The 25516-nt window shown below is 50.3% G+C and overlaps 1 protein-coding gene across 1 annotated transcript in view; it reads right to left on the reverse strand.

The window, feature by feature from the left end:
* The window catches only part of LOC309562047 (riboflavin-binding protein-like), a 35437-nt gene extending 10304 nt beyond the window's left edge, over positions 1-25133 (reverse strand). Inside the window, exons 1-4 of the mRNA XM_082266148.1 lie at positions 24964-25133; positions 24001-24100; positions 11645-11773; positions 11274-11382 (exon numbers count right to left, since the gene is read on the reverse strand). Of these exons, the coding sequence (XP_082122274.1) occupies positions 11274-11382; positions 11645-11773; positions 24001-24100; positions 24964-25102 (477 nt within the window). The 5' untranslated portion in view covers positions 25103-25133. The remainder of the gene's footprint in view (positions 1-11273; positions 11383-11644; positions 11774-24000; positions 24101-24963) is intronic.
* Between the last annotated feature and the right edge of the window lie 383 nt (positions 25134-25516).

The raw sequence follows: 25516 nt of genomic DNA on the forward strand, positions 1-25516 counted from the left end.
TACCCAATGACTGCCCAGCATCTACCCAACAAATGCCCAACACCTACCCAACAACTGCCCAATAAATGCCCAGCATCTACCCAAAAAGTGCCCAATGACTGTCCAGCACCTACCCAACAAGTGCCCAGCACCTACTCAACAACTGTCCAATAACTACCCAGCATCAACCCAACAACTGCCCAACACCTCCCAACAACTGTCCAATACCTGCCCAACATCAACCCAACAACTGCCCAACACCTACCCAACAACTGCCCAATGACTTCTTAGCATCCCCCCAACACCTACCCAACAACTGCCCAACACCTACCTAACAACTGCCCATCACTTACCTAATGATTGCCCAACACCTATCCAATGACTGCCCAGCATCTACCCAACAACTGCCCAACAACTACCCAATGACTGCCCAGCACCTACCCAACAACTTCCCAGCATCTACCCAATAACGGCAAAATGACTGCCCAGCACCTACCCAACAACTGCAAAGCATCTTCCCAACAAATGCCAAATGACTACCCAGCACCTACCCAACAACTACCCAGCATCTACACAACAACCGCTAATGACTGCCCAGCACCTACTCAACAACTACCCAGCATTTACCCAACAACTGCCCAATGACTGCCCAGCACCTACCCAACAACTGCCCAACACCTACCCAACTATTACACAATGACTGCCAGCACCTACCCAACAACTGCAAAGCATCTTCCCAACAAATGCCAAATGACTACCCAGCACCTACCCAACAACTACCCAGCATCTACACAACAACTGCTAATGACTGCCCAGCACCTACCCAACACCTACCCAACTACTGCCCAATGACTTCTATCCTACCCAACAACTGCAAAGCATCTACTTGACAACTGCCCAGTACCTACCCAACAAATGCCCAACAACTTCCCAACACCTACCCAACAACTGCCCATCATCTACATGACAACTGCCTAGCACCTTCCCAACAACTGCCCAGTGAATACCCAGCACTTACCCAACAACTTTCCAGCACCTACAGAAGAACCGCCCCCAACATCTAATTAACAACTGCCAAATGACTGCCCAGTACCTACCCAACAACTGCCCATTATCAACATAACAATTGCCCAGCACCTACCAACTGTCCAATGAATGCCAAGTACCTACCCAAGAACTGCCCAGCACCCACACATGAACTGCCTAATAACTGGCCGTCACCTACCCAACAACTGCCCACTGAATGCCCAGCACCTATCCAACTGCTGTCCAGCACTTACCAAACAACATCTAAACAAATACCCAGCACCTACCCAACCACTGCCAAGCACTTATCCAACAACTGCCCAATACTATCCAATGCCTACCCTGTCCCTACTAAATATCATACAGATGATGTACAATGATTATTGAGAAATACTCGTTCTCCTGGAGATGAAGAAGGGAGATGGCACAGATAAATGTTCTGCAGATCTTCAGAGAAGTCATTAATAAAATAATATGCAGAATTCACTATATTGCCAAAAATATGTGACCCCCCCCCCCCTCCAAATAACAGAGTTGAGGTGTTTCCAGTAAAGAGTACGGGTAATATTACATCATACAAAGAGATAGTAGACAATTGTGGACAGACCCTGCTGACTTCCTGTAACAGTGACCACATAAAAATTTGTGTATGAATCTCCCCAGTGGGGACACAGAGAGCAATATAAGCCTGACAGAGGTTCTAACCCCTTATCACTCCATTGAAAACTAAAACAAAAGGCATGTGTAAACTATCAGCAGCCACCAACAAGTGATCTCTCCATCCCTTTCTCAGCTCGGACATTTGGCTGAGCCGAACCATTCTGTTTATGGATCAGCCAGCAGCATCCTCACAGGAGAGTAGCAGTGGTGCATAAACCTTCCATTATAGTCCCGGATCCCAGGACACTGACAACCCTGCCCCAATTGCTTGTATTTTCTCTGCCCAATTTGTTGGGTGGTTGCACCCAAATCAGGCCCACTTCATGGGTTTGTTATGCCCAGACTCCGCTCCCACATATCCGGGGACCGCTTACTCATGACCTTGATCCCTGCAATTGACTACATTTTGAGTTACGGTACATGTGTAGTAACATAAGTAACGGGAATGCTGTGATCCCAGGATATGGCCCAGGACACAGCATTGGTGGGACAGAGGACTGTCCTGGCAAATCCGGGACAGTTGGCATGTATAGTGATGTCTCATGAGTCCAAAGCAGCTGCGACTCCTAAGACCAAAGCAGAGGTGCCTCCTGAGGATGAGCAGTGGTGCCTCTTAAGATTGGAGCAGTGGTGCCTCAAGGGCAGAGAAGTGATGCCTCCTGAGGATGGAGCAGTGGTGCCTCTCAAGGAAGAAGCAGTGGTGCCTCTCAAGGAAGAAGCAGTGGTGCCTCTTGAGAGAGAAGCAGTGGTGCCTCTCAAGGGTGGAACAGCGGTGACTCCTGAAGGTGAAACAGTGGTGCCTCCTAAAGGGGAAGCAGTGGTGCCTCCTGAATACGAAGCAGTGGTTCTTCCTGAAGGCGAAGTAGTGGTGCCTCCTGAAGGTAAAGCAGAGGAGCCTTCTGAGGGCAAAGCAGCGGTGCCGCCTGAGGGAAGAACAGTGGTGCCTCCTGAAGGCAAAGCAGTGATGCTTCCTGAGGGCAGAACAGAGGTGCCTCCTGAAGGCGAAGCAGTGGTGCCTCCTGAGGGCGGAACAGCGGTGCCTCCTGATGGCGAAGCAGTGGTGCCTCCTGAGGGCGAAGCAGTGGTGCCTCCTAAGGGGTATGCAGCAGTGCTTCCTGAGGGCGAAGCAGTGGTGCCTCCTAAGGGCAGAGCAGTGGTGCCTCCTGAGGGTGAAGCAGCGGTGCCTCCTGAGGGTGAAGCAGCGGTGCCTCCTGATGGCGAAGCAGTGGTGCCTCCTGAGGGTGGAGCAGTGGTGCCTCCTGAGGGCGGAGCAGCGATGCCTCCTGAGGGCGGAGCAGTGGTGCCTCCTGAGGGTGAAGCATCAGTGCCTCCTGAGGGCGGAGCAGTGGTGCCTCCTAAGGGCTGAGCAGCGGTGCCTCATGAGGGTGAAGCAGCGGTGCCTCCTGATGGCGAAGCAGTGGTGCCTCCTAAGGGGGGAGCAGCGGTGCCTCCTGAGGGTGGAGCATCGTTGCCTCCTGAGGGCGGAGTAGTCATGCCTCCCAAGGGCTGAGCAGCGGTGCCTCCTAAGGGCGGAGCGGTGGTGCCTCCTAAGGGGCGGAGCAGCGGTGCCTCCTGTGGCCGGAGCAGTGGTGCCTCCTAAGGACGGAGCAGTGGTACCTTCAGAAGAAAGAGCAGTGGTGCCTCCTGTAGCAGTACTGAGCCCCTCCTCCCCCACACATAGCAGTGTGTCAGTATGTATGCAGTGATTACACAGCCAGGGACGTGCTCCGCCATGTATAGCAGTACTGAGTCCCCCTCCCCCCACACATAGCAGAGTGTGTCAGTATGTATGCAGTGATCACACAGCCAGGGACGCGCTCCGCCATGTATAGCAGTACTGAGCCCCTGACTCAGGATGACACTCCCATACGCCGTGGCTGAGTCAGGGTTCGGCTATTCCCGGCGTGGACAGAAGATTCCCCATAAGGACGATGTTTATTCCGGAGCCGTCCTCTGTATATGATGAGAAATGCTGAGAACATCTGATGATCTGCGGGCCAAATCTCACAGCTGAGACCAGCCCACCCACCGACCAATCTTCTCCTATGATGTCATCTGATAAATACACTGCTCATAAAAAATGAAATTAACCACAGAGGCACTGGGTGACCAAGAATGAGACGACCTTCAAAATGGTTTTACAGGTGGAGGCCAGTAAAATTATTTTCCCTACTCATTTTGTCTGACTGGTAGTATGAGGCCATTCCTTGACCCTATAGAGAAGATACCTGGACCCTATAGAGGGGGTCAGTGTCCCTACTGGTAGTATGAGGCCATACCTGGACCCTATAGAGGGGGTCAGTGTCACTAATGGTAGCATGAGGCCATACCTGGACCCTATAGAGGGGGTCAGTGTCACTACTTGTAGTATGAGGAGATACCTGTCCTGGACCCTATAGAGGGGGTCAGTGTCACTACTGGTAGTATGAGGGGATACCTGAACCTATAGAGGGGGTCAGTGTCACTACTGGTAGCATGAGGAGATACCTGGACCATATAGAGGGGGTCAGTGTCACTACTGGTAGCATGAGGCCATACCTGGACCCTATAGAGGTTGCACAGGCAGTCCAACCCCTCCAGGATGGCACATCAATACGTCCCACTGGCAGAAGGTTTGCTGTGTCTCCCAGCACAGTCTAAGGAGCATGGAGGAGATTCCAGGAGACAGGCAGTTACTCTAGGAGAGCTGGACAGGGCCGTAGAAGGTCCTTAACCCATCAGCAGGACCGGTATCGGCTCCTTTGTGTAAGGAGGAACAGGATGAGCGCTGCCAGAGCCCTACAAAATGACCTCCAGCAGCCACTGGTGTGAATGTCTCTGACCAAACAATCAGAACAATCACCATCACCGGAGATGAGGAGCAGATACTTAATGGTTTGAATTGCTTCAGGTGGGACAGTAATATTTGTCAGCAATATCTTCATATAGAAATATGAAGATTTAATCCCACTTTACACCGGGAGACTTAGACTGTTATAGACAATTGCCATGAAGTCTGATTCCTAGATAATCGGATTTTTGTAAGAACTTACCGTAAAATCCTTTTCTCTTAGCTCATTGACAGACGTAGTCTTCTTGATTCACAAGAAATGGGTTATGTTGTCTCCGCAGGAGTAGGACTAGGCAGAAAGAAAAAACGTTCTGGCTCCACCCTAGGGGCAGTCCCAGAGGGTATATCCTCCCTCTCTCTGCTACAAGGCATCAGTTCTGTCACAAAGAAGCAACAGAGAATTTAACCCAACCCAACTCAATGATAGAGGGGCGGGTACTACGTCTGTCAATGAGCTAAGAGAAAAGGATTTTACGGTAAGATCTTACAAAAATCAGATTTTCTCTGTCGCTCATTGACAGACGTAGTCTTCTTGATTCACAAGAAATGGGACATCCAGAAGCAGTGCCACAAATGAGGGGTGGGATTGACAGAAATCAAAATCCAATCTAGAAGGCCCAACCGGAGCCAACCAGAAGTATCAAAGGACTCATCTAGTAAACAGATGAGACCTATCCCACAAATCCTCGAGGTAGACCAACAGTCTCCTCAAACAGTGGCCTGCAGGAACCTTGCGGCCAGAAGAGGCATCTGACGATGCCATCACATAAACCTTATACAATCTTGTAAAGGTATGAACCGACGACCAGTCGTCTTGAAAACCTGAACCACTGACGCCTGATGGCGGAAGGTCCAGGAAACTCTAAGCGCCCGAGTAGAATGCGCCTTAACAGGGAACGGGGGATCCCGACCCTTAGATAAAATAAGCCTATACCACCGTCTGTCTGATCCATCTAAAGATGGTCGCGGCAGAAACAGGCAACCCCTTCTTAGGGCCATCCGTGATCACAAACAGTGAATCCGTCTTACAAATTGAATCCGTAGTATTCAAATATATCCTGATCGCCCGAACTACATCCAAGGAATGCCATGCAAATTCTCGAGGATGATTGGGCTAAGGACATAGGAAGGACAATACACTGTCCTCATTCAATGAAACTTTGAAACCACCTTAGGAAGGAAGGATGGGTTCCGATGAAGAACAACCTTATCCCTATGAACCACCAGATCTGGGGAACAACAGGATAATGCAGCCAGTTCTGACACCCTGCGTGCAGAAGTGATAGCCACCAAGAAGGCCACCTTCTGGGATAAAGTAAGCAAGGGAATCTCCCTGATATTTTCAAAGGGAGGTGTCTGAAGAACCGACAGCACCAAATTAAGATCCCAGGATGGTAACGGCGCGTGCACTGGCGGAGCCAGATGTCGCACCCCCTGGATGAAATTCCGCACCAAGGAATGAGTAGACAAAAGCTTCTGAAAGAAGATAGCTAATGCTGAAACCAGACCCTTGATAACACTCAAGGCCAGCTTCTGCTCAACTCCCTGTTGCAGAAAGCCAATATTCGGACTACCGAATAAAGATGTAGATGGAACCCAAGGGATTCACCTCACACAATATAAGACTTCCATGTACGATGATAAATCTTTCTGGAAGTCGCTTTCCTTGTTTTAACTAGAGTAGAAATAACTGAAGCTGACAATCCCTTGTCCTTCAGCACCTGGGTCTCAATAACCAGGCCGTTTAAAACCAGCGATCGTAAAGCAGGATGGAAGATCGGTCCCTGAGACAGTAGATCCTCCCTGAGAGGAAGTCTCCACGGGACGTCCGCCACCAGTCTGACCAAGTCGGCGTACCACGCTCGGCGAGGCCAGTTCGGAGCTACCAGGATTACTGGAATTCCTTCCTCCTCTATCCTGCGAAGAAGTCTTGGCAGTAACCCGAGAGGAGGGAAGGCATACATTAGCTGGTATTGCCCCCATGGGGCGATCAGTGCGTCTGCGGTCTCTGCTAGAGGATCGCGGGAGCGAGCCACGAATCTCTGTACTTTCCTGTTGAATCGTGATGCCAACAGATCCACATCCGGGGTGCCCCCCAGAGATCCCAGCAAGGAACTTAGGTCCTTACTCCTGACTAGACAGAAAAAAACTGATGCCTTGTAGCAGAGAGAAGGAGGATATACCCTCTGGGACTGCCCCTAGGGTGGAGCCAGAACGTTTTTTCTTTCTGCCTAGTCCTACTCCTGCGGAGACAACATAACCCATTTCTTGTGAATCAAGAAGACTACGTCTGTCAATGAGCGACAGAGAAAATGTGTTTATTCCATTTCCCTGCATGCCAGACAGGCTTCCCTATTGTTTGTTTATTGAAATGGAATGTGTATTCTGTTAAAGTTTACCTGTCCCATTGTTAAAATGTTAATGACCTCACATTGTTCTGTCCAGATGGCTAGATAATTAATTTAGTTCCTGTATACACTTTCATCTGCATATGCTTCTGTAATCAGGCAGAGGGGAGGGATTGTGTACACTGTATGGGAGTGTAAAAATCTGTTTTCATTGGATTGTGAATCTCAGGGCCTGTCCTCAACAAGGTCCACCTGGGCGGTAACCTTGTGGGGGAAAACTGTATATAAGTCTGTTTCTTGTTCAATAAAGTTAGAGTTATACTCCACCCTCAATCTAGAGTCCTATCTAAAGATTGGGGGAATTGGCTACAAGGGATTGCTATGTCCACCGTACTTCCTTGGATAATCACTGAGCTCTTGTAAGAGCTTGTTCTGCTGCACTCTCTGGGGAAAGAGGTTCACCCACAGGAACCTGGAACCTTGTCGTAGGTCCAGGGTGGCCAACCAAGCTGCGGCGGTTTGTGGGGTCTGAGGTGGTTATGGTGTCTGGTGGAGTGCTTGGAGCCCTCGGGGAGAACTAGGAGCATCCATCAACGGAGGTGCCCGGTCGGGGTGCCGGTTGATCCGTTACAGCACCATTTTATTACCACAACGCTAGTGCAAGTGTTTTGTTTGTTGCCGTGTGTTGGATGGACAGACAGTACAATTTTCATTTATACCGTACATAACCGAGGTGAACATAGGAGATTTGACTGAAGTTGGCCATACACTATACAATCTGATTGTACAATCTCCTATAGATGAGTGTAATAGGAGGACACACCTAGACAACCTATTTAATATGAATCCAATCAGGAAAGCCCCCACACTACATACTGTAGTTAATGGTAGATCTAAGGATCAGATTGTATAGTGAATGGTCACCTGTAGATTGCTGAAGAACAAAGATCAGATCATTCTCATCACCTAGAAACATCCCAATGAGGAAACTCCCAGCAGAGCTGTACGGGGGGTGGGGTGGGGGGGGGGGGGGGCGATACACCGGCCAGATATATTTACTAAGATGTCTTCATTCACACGTGGGGAGGGGGGTCACTTTGTATTTTAGTCATTCTGGAGTCTCGGGAATGATTCACTACAGCAGAGTGACAACTCCAGATGTGCCGGTCTGAGAGCTGAAGATATGAGGTCACCGATATCTACAGAACAACCCCGAGAATCCCAGAGGATGGCAGAGATCCGACCACCGCTGGGGGAATCCACAACCCAATCCGAGAGGGACACCAATTTATGGGGTCTATCGCATTACCTCCTATGTATAGTGCCAACATATACCACCGCGCTGTACAGAGATCACTGAGCCAATCACATCAGTCTCTGTACCAGAGGAGCTTACACTCTACTGTCCCCTCCCCCACAGTCACATCAGTCTCTGTACAAGAGGAGCTTACACTCTAATGTCCCCCCCCCCACAGTCACATCAGTCTCTGTACCAGAGGAGCTTACACTCTAATGTCCCCTCCCCCACAGTCACATCAGTCTCTGTACCAGAGGAGCTTACACTCTAATGTCCCTTCCCCCACAGTCACATCAGTCTCTGTACCAGAGAAGCTTACACTCTAATGTCCCCTCCCCCCACAGTCACATCCGTCTCTGTACCAGAGGAGCTTACACTCCAATGTCCCCTCCCCCACAGTCACATCAGTCTCTGTACCAAAGGAGCTTACGCTCTAATGTCCCTTCCCCCACAGTCACATCAGTCTCTGTACCAGAGGAGCTTACACTCTAACATCCCCTCCCTTCACATTCACATCAGTCTCTGTACCAGAGGAGCTTACACTCTAATGTCCCCTCCCCCCACAGTCACATCAGTCTCTGTACCAGAGGAGCTTACACTCTAATGTCCCCTCCCCCCACAGTCACATCAGTCTCTGTACCAGAGGAGCTTACACTCTAATATCCCCTCCCTTCACAGTCACATCAGTCTCTGTACCAGAGGAGCTTACACTCTAATGTCCCCTCCCCCACAGTCACATCAGTCTCTGTACCAGAGGAGCTTACACTCTAATGTCCCCTCCCCCACAGTCACATCAGTCTCTGTACCAGAGGAGCTTACACTCTAATGTCCCCTCCCCCCACAGTCACATCAGTCTCTGTACCAGAAGAGCTTACTTTCTAATGTCCCCTCCCCCACAGTCACATCAGTCTCTGTACCAGAGGAGCTTACACTCTAATGTCCCCTCCCCCCACAGTCACATTCGTCTCTGTACCAGAGGAGCTTACACTCTAATGTCCCCCCCACAGTCACATCAGTCTCTGTACCAGAGGAGCTTACACTCTAATGTCCCCTCCCCCCACAGTCACATCCGTCTCTGTACCAGAGGAGCTTACACTCCAATGTCCCCTCCCCCACAGTCACATCAGTCTCTGTACCAGAGGAGCTTACACTCTAATATCCCCTCCCTTCACAGTCACATCAGTCTCTGTACCAGAGGAGCTTACACTCTAATGTCCCCTCCCCCCACAGTCACATCAGTCTCTGTACCATAGGAGCTTACACTCTAATGTCCCCTCCCCCACAGTCACATCAGTCTCTGTACCAGAGGAGCTTACACTCTAATGTCCCCTCCCCCACAGTCACATCAATCTCTGTACCAGAGGAGCTTACACTCTAATGTCCCCTCCCCCCACAGTCACATCAGTCTCTGTACCAGAGGAGCTTACACTCTAATGTTCCCTCCCTCTACAGTCACATCAGTCTATGTACCAGAGGAACTTACACTCTAATATCCCCTCCCTTCACAGTCACATCAGTCTCTGTACCAGAGGAGCTTACACTCTAATGTCCCCTCCGCCCACAGTCACATCAGTCTCTGTACCAGAGGAGCTTACACTCTAATATCCCCTCCCTTCACAGTCACATCAGTCTCTGTACCAGAGGATCTTACACTCTAATATCCCCTCCCCCACAGTCACATCAGTCTCTGTACCAGAGGAGCTTACACTCTAATGTCCCCTCCCCCACAGTCACATCAGTCTCTGTACCAGAGGAGCTTACACTCTAATGTCTCCTCCCCCCACAGTCACATCAGTCTCTGTACCAGAGGAGCTTACACTCTAATGTCCCCTCCCCCACAGTCACATCAGTCTCTGTACCAGAGGAGCTTACACTCTAATGTCCCCTCCCCCACAGTCACATCAGTCTCTGTACCAGAGGAGCTTACACTCTAATGTCTCCTCCCCCCACAGTCACATCAGTCTCTGTACCAGAGGAGCTTACACTCTAATGTCCCCTCCCCCCACAGTCACATCAGTCTCTGTACCAGAGGAGCTTACACTCTAATGTCCCCTCCCCCACAGTCACATCAGTCTCTGTACCAGAGGAGCTTACACTCTAATGTCCCCTCCCCCCACAGTCACATCAGTCTCTGTACCAGAGGAGCTTACATTCTAATGTCCCCTCCCCCACAGTCACATCAGTCTCTGTACCAGAGGATCTTACACTCTAATATCCCCTCCCCCACAGTCACATCAGTCTCTGTACCAGAGGAGCTTACACTCTAATGTCCCCTCCCCCACAGTCACATCAGTCTCTGTACAAGAGGAGCTTACACTCTAATGTCCCCTCCCCCACAGTCACATCAGTCTCTGTACCAGAGGAGCTTACACTCTAATATCCCCTCCCTTCACAGTCACATCAGTCTCTGTACCAGAGGAGCTTACACTCTAATGTCCCCTCCCCCACAGTCACATCAGTCTCTGTACCAGAGGAGCTTACACTCTAATGTCTCCTCCCCCCACAGTCACATCAGTCTCTGTACCAGAGGAGCTTACACTCTAATGTCCCCTCCCCCACAGTCACATCAGTCTCTGTACCAGAGGAGCTTACACTCTAATGTCTCCTCCCCCCACAGTCACATCAGTCTCTGTACAAGAGGAGCTTACACTCTAATGTCCCCTCCCCCACAGTCACATCAGTCTCTGTACCAGAGGAGCTTACACTCTAATATCCCCTCCCCCACAGTCACATCAGTCTCTGTACCAGAGGAGCTTACACTCTAATGTCCCCTCCCCCACAGTCACATCAGTCTCTGTACCAGAGGAGCTTACACTCTAATGTCCCCTCCCCCACAGTCACATCAGTCTCTGTACCAGAGGAGCTTACACTCTAATGTCTCCTCCCCCCACAGTCACATCAGTCTCTGTACAAGAGGAGCTTACACTCTAATGTCCCCTCCCCCACAGTCACATCAGTCTCTGTACCAGAGGAGCTTACACTCTAATATCCCCTCCCCCACAGTCACATCAGTCTCTGTACCAGAGGAGCTTACACTCTAATATCCCCTCCCCCACAGTCACATCAGTCTCTGTACAAGAGGAGCTTACACTCTAATGTCCCCTCCCCCACAGTCACACATTATACATGGTACCTTGCTGTAGGGGACGCAGTCATTCTTGCAATGGTTTCCGCTCTCGTCATACGTCCAATCGGTGAGGAAGTTGCGCACACAGACCAGATCTGACCGGCAAGCTTCAAACCTGAGTGTGAGAAAAGGGAACGCCTCTGTCAGGTTATTTCTCTCTGTGACCCCGGTGAAAAGATTTCCCATTACTTCCTGTCCCTGTGACACCCATCACAAAGTTGGGGGAAGGTTGTCACCAGGATAGGACGTTTTCACCCTTCCCCCCTCACACACTAAACATGTATGGTCCCCATTGGATAGAATTTCTTGAATTTGGTCACCCCCCCCCCCCAGGTTTTGCCCCCTTTGCATTACTCAGGCCCCCGGTTTGCACTCACCATCCGTCACAGAAGGTCTGGCACAGCGGCACGCTCTGGATGGCGAGGGAGATGTTGGGGTGACCCCAGTGTGCGGTCAGTGGGGAGCACTGATAGAAGCATTCGATCTTCTTCATATAATCCTCACAGCTGTAACATGAAAACAAGATGGCGTCACTCATCCCATAGGGGACCCCCAAAATCTGAGATCATTCCATTCTCTATACACAAGCATCTGAATGTAACTTCCACTGCTCGTACAGCAGAGCTCAGACTGGGAGAGTGAGAAGCAGCACAAGTCAGGTGTGCTGCAGAGCTCATGTGCTAACAAGGAGCACGCTGACAGGAGGAGAGAGCAGAGTGAGCTCATCCCTGTGCTGCTTCGCTTTTCACTGTCCAATCACAGACAAGACCTGTAAATGTTTTTAAACGGAAGTCGATTTCAATCAGGTCTTCTCTCCTGCCAGATACGGCTGTGCTGTGTGGCAGAGCAGTGTAAATCTCAGGTGTGGATGGACAGAAATACAAATCCTTTGGCAGAGATTATATATGTATTACTCGAGTCCTCTCGGGCACAGTGGTAGCAATCAGTATTTAATCTGTACTGGTTGTTGCCTATTTTCAGGGTCAGGCATTGCCTGTACAGTCATGGTGGGGCGGTGGGGGGGGGGGGGGGAGGGGGGGTAGTAGGGGGGGGTGCCGTACACATGATCACAATGTCAGCAAAGCTATTATGAATCAATATGAGTCCATACCTGCTTTGCTTCCTTTACTAGTGAGCTGTGATTGGCCTACAGCTATCACATGGTACCTGTGCCAACCACAGATTACCCTGTACCATGTGATAGCTGTAGCCAATCACAGATCACTACTATTCACCGCTGTCATCAACTTAATCCATTCATGACAATTGAAAGCATTGATCTTCATTGTACCAGCAAAGTGAAAAATTCCTGATCACCCACAAAATGAGTACAATGTTACTATGGTAACATTCAAATAATCTGATAAAAGTGATTAAAAAAAAGTAAAAAAAAAAACAAATAATAATAATAAAATAATAAAAAATAAAAAAAATACACAACAGTCATATCATGGCGCTGTACTGCGCTGGTGACAGCATGTAAAAAAAAAAAAAATAAAAATAAATAAAAAATAAATAAAATGTAAAAAAACAAAACAAATTTAATTTATTTTTACTAATTAATTAATTTACTACACAGCATTTTTGTGTCTAAATTTAATTTAACTTCGATCCCGGGCACTTTCACCCCCTTCCTGCCCAGGCCAATTTTTTTAGCTTTCTGCGCTGTCACACTTTGAATGACAATTATGCGGTTATGCAACACTGTACCCATTTAAAATGTTATCATTTCTTTTCACATAAATAAAGTTTTCTTTTGGTGAAAAGTATCCAACTCTGGATTTTTTTTTTTTTTTTTGCTAAATAAACAGGAAAAAACAAAAAAAAAAATCTATTATAAAATATGCATAAATAAAGGTCAAAATGTATTCTGCTACATTTCTTTGGTGAAAATACCCCAAATCAGTGTATATTATTTAGTCTGTAGGAAAGTTACAGAGTTCACAAACTATGGGATATACAGTATCTCACAAAAGTAAGTACACCCCTCCTATTCTATCTTTTCATGTGACAACACTGAAGAAATGAGACTTTGCTACAATGTAAAGTAGTGAGTGTACAGCTTGTATAACAGTGTAAATTTACTGTCCCCTCAAAATAACTCAACACACAGCCATTAATGTCTAAACCGCTGGCAACAAAAGTCAGTACACCCCTAAGTGACAACACACAGCCATTAATGTCTAAACCGCTGGCAACAAAAGTCAGTACACCCCTAAGTGACAACACACAGCCATAAATGTCTAAACCGCTGGCAACAAAAGTCAGTACACCCCTAAGTGACAATGTCCAAATTGGGCCCAATTAGCCATTTTCCCTCCCCTGTGTCATGTGACTTGTTAGTGTTACAAGGTCTCAGGTGTGAATGGGGGGCAGGTTTGTTAAATTTGGTGTTATCGCTCTCACTCTCTCATACTGGTCACTGGAAGTTCAACATGGCTCCTCATGGCAAAGAACTCTCTGAGGATCTGAAAAAAAGAATTGTTGCTCTACATAAAGATGGCCTGGGCCAGCGATGGGGAACCTTGGCACCCCAGATGTTTTGAAACTACGTTTCCCATGATGCTCTACTAAACTGCAGAGTTCATGAGCATCATGGGAAATGTAGTTCCAAAACATCTGGGGTGCCAAGGTTCACCATCACTGGCCTAGGCTATAAGAAGATTGCCAAGACCTTGAAACTGAGCTGCAGCACAGTGACCAAGACCATTTACACTATACAAGCTGTACACTCACTACTTTACATTGTAGCAAAGTGTCATTTCTTCAGTGTTGTCACATGAAAAGATAGAATAAAATATTTACAAAAATGTGAGGGGTGTACTTACTTTTGTGAGATACTGTATATATCTGAAAATTGATCAATCCTGATGCACTGACGGCCGATCTCAGTCCTTGAGGCCCGAAAATGCCCGGACAGTACAAATACCCCCCAAATCACCCCTTTTTGGAAAGTAGACAGTAAAAGGTATCTAGTAGGAGGCATGGTGAGTATTTGTTAATGTGTCCAGGGGATGGCACCTTATGTGGTGTCCACTCCAAAGGAGAAAAGTCCCGTACAGCCAGCAATCTGGAATAGGCCGGGTGGGAAGGTGTCAATTTCTTAATTTTACAAAAAAATTGTGACAAAAGAAATGGCAAAAAAATTGGATTTTTGGCTTACAGTAAAATCCATTTCTCGTATGTTCATTGACGGACGCAGCGCCTGATCTTCATAACCATTGGGTTATACTGCCCTCTACAGGAGTAGGACACTAGGCAGAAAAAGAATCTGGCTAAGCCTATGGGCGGTCCCAGGGGGTAAACTCCCTCTCCCTACTATAGGTACGCAGTTTAGTCACAAGCAGTGTCAGGATAATTACAACTCCACAGAGGGGCGAGTGCTGTGTCCACAGAGGGAGGAGTGCTGTGTCCACAGAGGGGCGAGTGCTGTGTCCACAGAGGGGCGGGTGCTGTGTCCACAGAGGGGTGGGTGCTGTGTCCACAGAGGGGCGAGTGCTGTGTCCACAGAGGGGAGGGTGCTGTGTCCACAGAGGGGCGGGTGCTGTGTCCACAGAGGGGCGGGTGCTGTGTCCACAGAGGGGCGGGTGCTGTGTCCACAGAGGGGCGAGTGCTGTGTCCACAGAGGGGAGGGTGCTGTGTCCACAGAGGGGCGGGTGCTGTGTCCACAGAGGGGCGAGTGCTGTGTCCACAGAGGGGAGGGTGCTGTGTCCACAGAGGGGCAGGTGCTGTGTCCACAGAGGGGCGAGTGCTGTGTCCACAGAGGGGAGGGTGCTGTGTCCACAGAGGGGCGGGTGCTGTGTCCACAGAGGGGTGGGTGCTGTGTCCACAGAGGGGCGGGTGCTGTGTCCACAGAGGGGCGAGTGCTGTGTCCACAGAGGGGAGGGTGCTGTTTCCACAGAGGGGCGGGTGCTGTGTCCACAGAGGGGCGAGTGCTGTGTCCACAGAGGGGAGGGTGCTGTGTCCACAGAGGGGCGGGTGCTGTGTCCACAAAGGGGCAGGTGCTGTGTCCACAGAGGGGTGGGTGCTGTGTCCACAAAGGGGCAGGTGCTGTGTCCACAGAGGGGTGGGTGCTGTGTCCACAGAGGGGCGGGTGCTGTGTCCACAGAGGGGCGAGTGCTGTGTCCACAGAGGGGAGGGTGCTGTGTCCACAGAGGGGCGAGTGCTGTGTCCACAGAGGGGAGGGTGCTGTGTCCACAGAGGGGCGGGTGCTGTGTCCACAAAGGGGCAGGTGCTGTGTCCACAGAGGGGTGGGTGCTGTGTCCACAAAGGGGCAGGTGCTGTGTCCACAGAGGGGAGGGTGCTGTGTCCACAGAGGGGCGGGCGCTGTGTCCACAGAGGGGTGGGTGCTGTGTCCACAGAGGGGCGGGTGCTGTGTCCACAGAGGGGCGAGTGCTGTGTCCACAGAGGGGAGGGTGCTGTGTCCACAGAGGGGTGGGTGCTGTGTCCACAAAGGGGCAGGTGCTGTGTCCACAGAGGGGAGGGTGCTGTGTCCACAGAGGGGCGGGTGCTGTGTCCACAAAGGGGCAGGTGCTGTGTACACAGAGGGGTGGGTGCTGTGTCCACAAAGGGGCAGGTGCTGTGTCCACAGAGGGGAGGGTGCTGTGTCCACAGAGGGGCGGGTGCTGTGTCCACAAAGGGGCAGGTGCTGTGTCCACAGAGGGGTGGGTGCTGTGTCCACAAAGGGGCAGGTGCTGTGTCCACAGAGGGGTGGGTGCTGTGTCCACAAAGGGGCAGGTGCTGTGTCCACAGAGGGGAGGGTGCTGTGTCCACAGAGGGGCAGGTGCTGTGTCCACAGAGGGGCGGGTGCTGTGTCCACAAAGGGGCAGGTGCTGTGTACACAGAGGGGTGGGTGCTGTGTCCACAAAGGGGCAGGTGCTGTGTCCACAGAGGGGAGGGTGCTGTGTCCACAGAGGGGCGGGTGCTGTGTCCACAAAGGGGCAGGTGCTGTGTCCACAGAGGGGTGGGTGCTGTGTCCACAAAGGGGCAGGTGCTGTGTCCACAGAGGGGTGGGTGCTGTGTCCACAAAGGGGCAGGTGCTGTGTCCACAGAGGGGAGGGTGCTGTGTCCACAGAGGGGAGGGTGCTGTGTCCACAGAGGGGTGGGAGCTGTGTCCACAGAGGGGAGGGTGCTGTGTCCACAGAGGGGTGGGAGCTGTGTCCACAGAGGGGAGGGTGCTGTGTCCACAGAGGGGAGGGTGCTGTGTCCACAGAGGGGTGGGAGCTGTGTCCACAGAGGGGCAGGTGCTGTGTCCACAGAGGGGAGGGTGCTGTGTCCACAGAGGGGTGGGTGCTGTGTCCACAGAGGGGCGGGTGCTGTGTCCACAGAGGGGCGAGTGCTGTGTCCACAGAGGGGAGGGTGCTGTGTCCACAGAGGGGTGGGTGCTGTGTCCACCAATGACCATCAGAGAAATGGATTTTACGGTGAGTCAAAAATCCCATTCTCTCTTCCGTTCATTGATGGACACAGCTCCTGATATTCATACCCCATTGGGACGTCCCAAAGCAGTGTTAAACATGAGGGGTCGGAACAACAAAAAAATTCCCAAGGCTAAACTAAAGCCAACCAGGCAACAGGAGCTCAACTAAAACTGGAGCCCACCTGAAAAAAACAATACACCCTCGAAGAGGATCAGGTCCTTTAAACAGCAGCCTGCAAAAACCTTCCGGCCAAAGGAAGCATCCGCAGATGCCAATATGTTCACTTTATAAAACTTTGTGAAAGTGTGCACCGACGACCAGGTGACCACCCTGCAATCTTGCGTCACTGACGCCTGATGACGGAACGCCCAGGGGGCACTAAGCGCCTGAGTAGAGTGCTCCTTGACAGGGAAAGGAGGAACCTGACACCCTAGATTTGTGCTAGGAGGGGGGGGGGGGGGAGATGGAGGCAAGGGTTTGTGCTGGGAGCCGGATTTTTTTGGGGGGGCAGAATTTGTGTAAGAAGGAGGAGTTTGGGGGGATTTATACTGAAAGGAGTGATGGGGGGGGGGGGGGGTTGTTGCCGTGAGAGGTGATTTGTGCTAGGAGGGGGGAGATGGAGGCAAGGGTTTGTGCTTGGAGTGGGGATTTGTGCAAGAAGGAGGAGTTTGGGGGGATTTATACTGAAAGGAGTGATTTGGGGGGGGATTGTTGCTGTGAGGGGTGATTTGTGCTAGGAGGGGGGAGATAGAGGCAAGGGTTTGTGCTGGGAGGGGGGATTTGTACTAAAGGAGGGGGGGGTGAGGATTGGTGCTCAGAGGGGTGATTTATGCTGGAATGGGGTATTTGTGCTGCGAGGGGTGATTTGTGCTAGGAGGGGGGAGATAGAGGCAAGGGTTTGTGCTGGGAGGGGGGATTTGTATTGAAGCAGGGGGGTGAGGATTGGTGCTCAGAGGGGTGATTTGTGCTGGAATGGGGTATTTGTGCTGTGAGGGGAAATTTGTGCTAGGAGTTGGGAGATGGAGGCAAGGGTTTGTGCTGGGAGGGGGATTTGTACTGAAGTATGGGGGGGGTAGAGGATTGGTGCTCAGAGGGGTGATTTGTGCTGGAATGGGGTATTTGGGGGAAGGGGCTGATGGTCTTGTATTGTACATGTCATTCTCTCCCTGTCAATGTGAAACGTTCGGTGTAGAAGGAATAGAATATGGAGCAATGGTTTGTTATCGCTGTGGAAAGACAAACAAGCCGGTAATCTGGGATCAGAGGGGCGAAAGGTTAGAGGAGGACAAAGCTTCAATCAGAGCTTGCAGCACAGTCCAGAGTCCGGTCCCCGGGGGTCACCAGGACCACACAGCAAACAAAATCCAGAGGGGGGAGCAAAGGTCAAAAACCCTCCACCAAATACAAAACAACAGGCCGGGGAGTTTGATCATCCCTGTCCAAGTCATTGAAGAGGACCTGTCTCCAGACATTGGGGTATAAAGGAGGTGGCAGTCAGCTTGGGGCCCCTAGAACTGGAGCCTTGGGGCCCCTAGACCCGGAACCTGGGGCCCCTGGACCCGGAGCCTTGGGGCCCCTAGACCCGGAGCCTTGGGGCCCCTAGAACCGGAGCCTGGGGCCCCTAGACCCGGAGCCTTGGGGCCCCTAGACCCGGAGCTCCCCATCTTTACCGGTGTTAGCATGCTGTTTTTACAGACACAGGTGCAACAACCATTGTCATACATTATACTGTAATTACACATTCTGCCACTAGGTGGTAGTATTACATTCAATGCTTACATAATGTACCGATCCTTCTAGTTGGTTATGATGTCATTTCCTGTCTCTGTGTTCTAATTACCATGAAGGGCTCTGCCATGTGTCCAGCACAACTTTCCAGCGGCTGACCCCATGGACCGGCTTCTCTGTTATTCCCGGCCCGGTGAGAACTCTGCTGGGGCCAAGTTACACCAAACCTGAGAGGAAGATGGCGGCCATTAATGACTTCCTGGTCTAAAAATACTAATTGACTGGCTGTCATACTGATCCTGTGGCTCCAATGCCTTCCCAGTTCAAAGACCTTGAACATATATGCAGGTCAGGGCTTCACTGGCCGCATGCTTCTTCTGTGTTAGATATTCAGACAGTATTATAATAGGTGTTGCAGTAGCACGGGACCCAAAGGTAAGTATAATCTGGTGGGTACCTAGACATAAGGGGTGACTTTCCATCATATGGGGTACCCCAGAGCAATAAAAGAATGTGGGAAGGATGAGAGCGTGGAATGAGTTTATAATACGACCAATATAGATTTATTCACAGTGATAAAAGATCAGTCAGTGGAAGCCAACGTGTTTCGGGGACTCGCACCCCCTTTTCATCAAACAACCTCAATGGAGAGATCCCATAGGACTTGTTACCCCGCCCCTGAGGAAGGGGGGGCTGAGTCCCTGAAATGTGTTTATTGATTTTTTATCAATATTAATAAATCTACACTGGGCTTATTATAAACTCCTCCGGCACTCCCATCCATCTTCTTCAGACAGTAATAAAGCCAGAGGAAAATACAGCCAGATATGCAGCATTTTCAGGTGGAGATCGCCCTTCGTACTGCCAGGCCTCTTTCTTGGGGTCTGAATGGACTTTCCTCTCAAACAAGCAGAACCAATCTAAGCATGCTAGACAGGAGCCTAGGGGCCCGATGAATGCCTAGGGGCCAGATGAATGCCCAGGGGCCCGATGAGTGCCTAGGGGCCTGATGAATGCCCAGGGGCCCGATGAGTGCCTAGGGGCCTGATGAATGCCCAGGGGCCCAATGAATGCCCAGGGGCCCCAGCTACAAGCCCCATGCTGATGGCGGGTGTGTTGTAGGCAGTGGGTGTCTTATGGGTCCAGTAAAGACAGGAAGGGGGGCGATGGCAATCCTTATCAATGCCAAGGGGGGGGCCACAGCTACTTTCCTGCGTAGAGCCCCACTCCGCACCTGGCTGTCCATTCACAATGGCAGCCAGGTGAAATCTATCCTTGGAATCGGGATGTTTGGACTGGCAGCTCTTCGGGGCCCCTGCACTCGTCCATCCAGATCTCTCATTGTTCATCCGGCCCTCCTGCTCCGCACAATATTTATGTCTTCCAGGCTGGGGGATGCTGGGAGAACGATTGTTTCTGCCGCCCGGATAAACTTCATTAATATCTGATGGGAGAGATTATCCTGCCTGCAGAAACCCCATTAACCCAACCGCTGCCAGATACTGCAAAGCCGTGTGACTGGGGGATCCCCAGGAGCTAGCAATCAGATCCATCCTGGCCATACACACAGCAACCCAACCACGGCTCCATGTCTGTTATAGATTTTTCCATAGACTTGGAGGACCAAGTCTGCATGACGTGACCATTCCAAGGATCAGGAAACCCACAACGTCCGAGAGATGAGACCTTTCCTGGGGCCCCATTCCGTCTCTGCGTACAACTTCAGACGGATCCCATACAGATCCCAGACAAATCTCAGAAAGATCTCTGACAGATCCCAGAGAGATCTGACAGATCTCATACGGATCCCACACAAATCTCAGACAAATCCCAGAGAGATTGCAGACAGATCCCAGAGAGATCACAGACAGATCTCAGACAGATTCCAGAGAGATCTCAGACAGATTCCAGAGAGATCTCAGAAAAGTCTGAGACAGATCCCAGAGAGATCTCATGCGGATACTGGACAGATCTTACAGATCCTAGACAGATCCCAGACAGATCTCAGAAGATCCCAGACAGAATCCTGAGAAGATCTCAGACAGAACCCAGAGATATCTCAGACAGATCCCAGAGAGATCTCAGACAGAACCCAGAGAGATCTCAGACAGAACCCAGAGAGATCTCAGACAGATCCCAGAGAGATCTCAGACAGAACCCAGAGAGATCTCAGACAGATCCTAGAGAGATCTCAGACAGATCCTAGAGAGATCTCAGAAAAGTCTGAGACAGATCCCAGAGAGATCTCATGCAGATACTGGACATATCTTACAGATCCTAGACAGATCCCAGACAGATCTCAGAAGATCCCAGAGAGATCTCAGAAGATCCCAGACAGAACCCAGAGATATCTCAGACAGATCCCAGAGAGATCTCAGACAGATCTCAGAAAAATCTCAGACAGATCCTAGAGAGATTTCAGACAAATCCCAGAGAGATTGCAGACAGATCCCAGAGAGATCTCAGACAGATCCCAGAGAGATCTCAGACAGATCCCAGAGAGATCTCAGACAGATCACAGACAGATCTCAGACAGATCCCAGATAGATCTCAGGAAGATCTCAGTCAGATCCTAGAGAGATCTCAGAAAAGTCTGAGACAGATCCCAGAGAGATCTCATGCAGATACTGGACAGATCTTACAGATCCTAGACAGATCCCAGACAGATCTCAGAAGATCCCAGAGAGATCCAGAAGATCCCAGACAGAAGTCAGAGGTATCTCAGACAGATCCCAGAGAGATCTCAGACAGAACCCAGAGAGATCCAGAAGATCCCAGACAGAAGTCAGAGATATCTCAGACAGATCCCAGAGAGATCTCAGACAGATCCCAGAGAGATCTCAGACAGAACCCAGAGAGATCTCAGACAGAACCCAGAAGAATCGCAAATGGTTCCGGTACAGATTTCAGACGGATCCCATACAGATCTCAGACGGATCCTTTACAGATCCTAGACAGATCTCAGATGGATCTTGGACAGATCTCAGACAAAAGTAATTTCCAGTTGGCTTCCTCCTCAATCTGACCCTCATGTATGGTGAACCTCATCCAATTCAGATTTAGATCCTTCAAAGACACAGATCAGGAAATCTTCCCGTTTTCACCGTCCAATTAATCCCGGAAGATCTGGATACGTTATAACACCAAACCGATATCACCTATCCCGTATCTCTTCTATATTATTATTATTATACAGGATTGAAAGAGTGCCAACAGTTTGCACAGCGCTTTACAATATAGAGGGAGACGGTACAGTTACATCGCAATAAAAAACAAGAGGGTTAGGAGGAACCTGCTCATAAGAGCTTACAATCTAACAGGGTGGGGTGAGTGGTAGAAAAGGTTAAACCTGTGGGTGGGGGGGGGGCTTAGCTGATGGAAGTGATAAACGTTCAGTTAGATGGAGGAGTGATTGGCTTCCCTGCAGAGATGGGTTTTTAGGGATCGCCTAAAGGCAGCCAGAGTAGTTGATAGCAGGACTGACTGAGGTAAAGAGTTCCAGAGGATGGGAGAGGCTTTGCAGAAGTCCTGGAGATGAGCATGGGAGGAGGGGACAAGGGAGCTTGAGAGCCGGAGGTCTTGAGAGGACCAGAGAGAATGGTTTGGGTGATATTCGGAGACAAGATTGGCAATGTAGCTCGGGACAGAGTTGTGAATGGATTTGTATGATGTTGTTAGTATTTTTAATCAAATTTGCTGGGCAATTGGAAGTCAGTGAAGAGAATGGCAGAGAGGGGTGGAGGACACTGAATGGAGAGGAAAGTGAAGGGATTGGCAGAGAGGGGTGGAGGACACTGAATGGAGAGGAAAGTGAAGGGATTGGCAGGGAGGGGTGGAGGACACTGAATGGAGGTCAGTGGAGGGATTGGCAGAGAGGGGTGGAGGACACTGAAGAGAGACCAGTGGAGGAATTGGCAGAGAGGGGTGGAGGACACTGAATGGAAGCCAGTGGAGGGATTGGCAGAGAGGGGTGGAGGACACTGAATGGAGACCAGTGGAGGGATTGGCAGAGAGGGGTGGAGGACACTGAATGGAGGCCAGTGGAGGGATTGGCAGAGAGGGGTGGAGGACACTGAATGGAGACCAGTGGAGGGATTGGCAGAGAGGGGTGGAGGACACTGAATGGAGACCAGTGGAGGGATTGGCAGAGAGGGGTGGAGGACACTGAATGGAGGCCAGTGGAGGGATTGGCAGAGAGGGGTGGAGGACACTGAATGGAGACCAGTGGAGGGATTGGCAGAGAGGGGTGGAGGACACTGAATGGAGGCCAGTGGAGGGATTGGCAGAGAGGGGTGGAGGACACTGAATGGAGGCCAGTGGAGGGATTGGCAGAGAGGGGTGGAGGACACTGAATGGAGACCAGTGGAGGGATTGGCAGAGAGGGGTGGAGGACACTGAATGGAGGCCAGTAGAGGGATTGGCAGAGAGTGGTGGAGGGCACTGAATGGAGGTCAGTGGAGGGATTGGCAGAGAGGGGTGGAGGACACTGAAGAGAGACCAGTGGAGGAATTGGCAGAGAGGGGTGGAGGACACTGAATGGAAGCCAGTGGAGGGATTGGCAGAGAGGGGTGGAGGACACTGAATGGAGACCAGTGGAGGGATTGGCAGAGAGGGGTGGAAGACACTGAATGGAAGCCAGTGGAGGGATTGGCAGAGAGGGGTGGAGGACACTGAATGGAGACCAGTGTAGGGATTGGCAGAGAGGGGTGGAGGACACTGAATGGAGACCAGTGGAGGGATTGGCAGAGAGGGGTGGAGGACACTGAATGGAGACCAGTGGAGGGATTGGCAGAGAGGGGTGGAGGACACTGAATGGAGACCAGTGGAGGAATTGGTAGAGAGGGGTGGAGGGCACTGAATGGAGACCAGTGGAGGGATTGGCAGAGAGGGGTGGAGGACACTGAATGGAGACCAGTGGAGGGATTTTCAGAGAGGGGTGGAGGACACTGAATGGAGACCAGTGGAGGAATTGGTAGAGAGGGGTGGAGGGCACTGAATGGAGACCAGTGGAGGGATTGGCAGAGAGGGGTGGAGGACACTGAATGGAGACCAGTGGAGGGATTGGCAGAGAGGGGTGGAGGACACTGAGCTTATCTGTTCTATACTATTGATCCAACGGATTCCATATCTGTTCTATACTATTGATCCAACGGATTCCATATCTGTTCTATACTATTGATCCAACGGATCCAGTATCTGTTCTATACTATTGATCCAATGGATCCCGTATCTGTTCTATACTATTGATCCAACGGATCTCGTATCTGTTCTATACTATTGATCCAACAGATCCTGTATCTCTTCTATACTATTGATAAAACGGATCTCGTATCTGTTCTATACTATTGATCCAACAGATCCCGTATCTGTTCTATACTATTGATCCAACGGATCCAGTATCTGTTCTATACTATTGATCCAATGGATCCCGTATCTGTTCTATACTATTGATCCAACGGATCTCGTATCTGTTCTATACTATTGATCCAACAGATCCTGTATCTCTTCTATACTATTGATAAAACGGATCCCATATCTGTTCTATACTATTGATCCAACGGATCCGGTATCTGTTCTATACTCACGGTTTGCTGAGGTTCCCACATCTGTTCCAGTAGAAATTATCCACTTGTCTCAGTGGAGATGGCGATATCTTCTCGGTGAAGTTGGCATGACAGCAGGAGGCTGCAGGAGGAGAGAAGAGATGTCACCATACACAGTCCAGGAGCCGATGACGGCAGATATCAGGAATGGATTCTATAGGACAATATTTCATGTGCAGCTCGATCGATATAAATCGGTGAGCTGATGATCGGTGATGGGGAAATTCCCGGGACTGGTTTTAGTTTAGGGATCTCCGGCACTCAACAAATATCCAACAAAAGGAAAAATGGCACCTGGCCTCTGTTCTTCTATATGTCTTCATTTCTTTCCTGGCTTACATACATAGCATGGAAGAGATGTACCAGGAAAGCACAGAGACCGGGGGGAGGGGGGGACATTATTCCTTTTGTTGGGATGATTGAAAGGCTGAACAAGCAGCGTATCCCCCGCAGAGGACACCGGATCTATAGGTGGAGGAGGCGGAGCATTGTAACGTTGTTGTGTGACTTTACAAAGTGTAACTAAAGTCAGAATGTTTTTTTTTTTATTCTGGATTCTGTAATTTCCTGTCCAATAAATGGGAGGAGCTGCCTGCACAGTGACAGTGCAGATCATCGTATTGGCCCAGCCATGCACACTTCATGCAAAGGTTCCGCCTAGTGAAAAGCTCCTCAGGGGAGGGGCTAGGGCAGAGCTGCATCATCTTCTCTTCACTTTTCTTTATCACGGAGCTCCAGCCCACATTTTCCAGATTCTGTTCAGCCAATTTTGTGAGTCACAAAATGTCACACTGCATGCCAGGAGGGTGACACCACAATTCAGAGCCCGCAGCTTCCCGTGTCACCTCCCTGCCTTCTTATTGACCAATAGCACCCCCCCCCCCACCTCTGTACTCAGGTGGAACATCCCGGACAGATCATTATCTCTTCCCCAATACTACTTACAGTTGGAGTAGAGGTGACACTCCTGCATGCCAGTCTCGGGGCCCGGGGCCACCTTGTGATGGGCCCCCTGAAGGCAGCCATGCTTGCAGTATACGGCAGACAGGAGAGCCAGAGACAGCGCGATCACCAGAGACCTCATCTTCCTCTTCTACCTGCTGGGGGGACAAAGAAGTCACACAATTGAGGGGGGTTCTCTTTATTACATTGTATCTCTGCTCCCCCCTGATTGGAGCTCAGATAATGTCTGCGCAGGGGGCGGAGACAAATGCTGAACTCTATATAGGCACTGAGGGGCCTAAAAAGACAAATGAAGGCTACACAATCATCACAATCCGGGATATTCAGAGAGTCGTCCCCCCCCCCCAACATCTCCAACAACACAATATATATGTGTAAAACAATAAATTAATACCCGCGCTGTGATGAATAAATATTAGTGAATTATAAAATTATATATGTATCTATCTAACCTGAAGCTGCTGCTCACCAAGTAAAAAACCGGGGAAGACTAAAAGACAAATAGGCAGCGCTAGCAGGTAAAATCTATAAATAA

The sequence above is a fragment of the Pelophylax lessonae genome, assembly GCF_965119305.1.
Source record: "Pelophylax lessonae genome assembly, chromosome: 8".
Taxonomy (NCBI): Eukaryota; Metazoa; Chordata; class Amphibia; order Anura; family Ranidae; genus Pelophylax; species Pelophylax lessonae.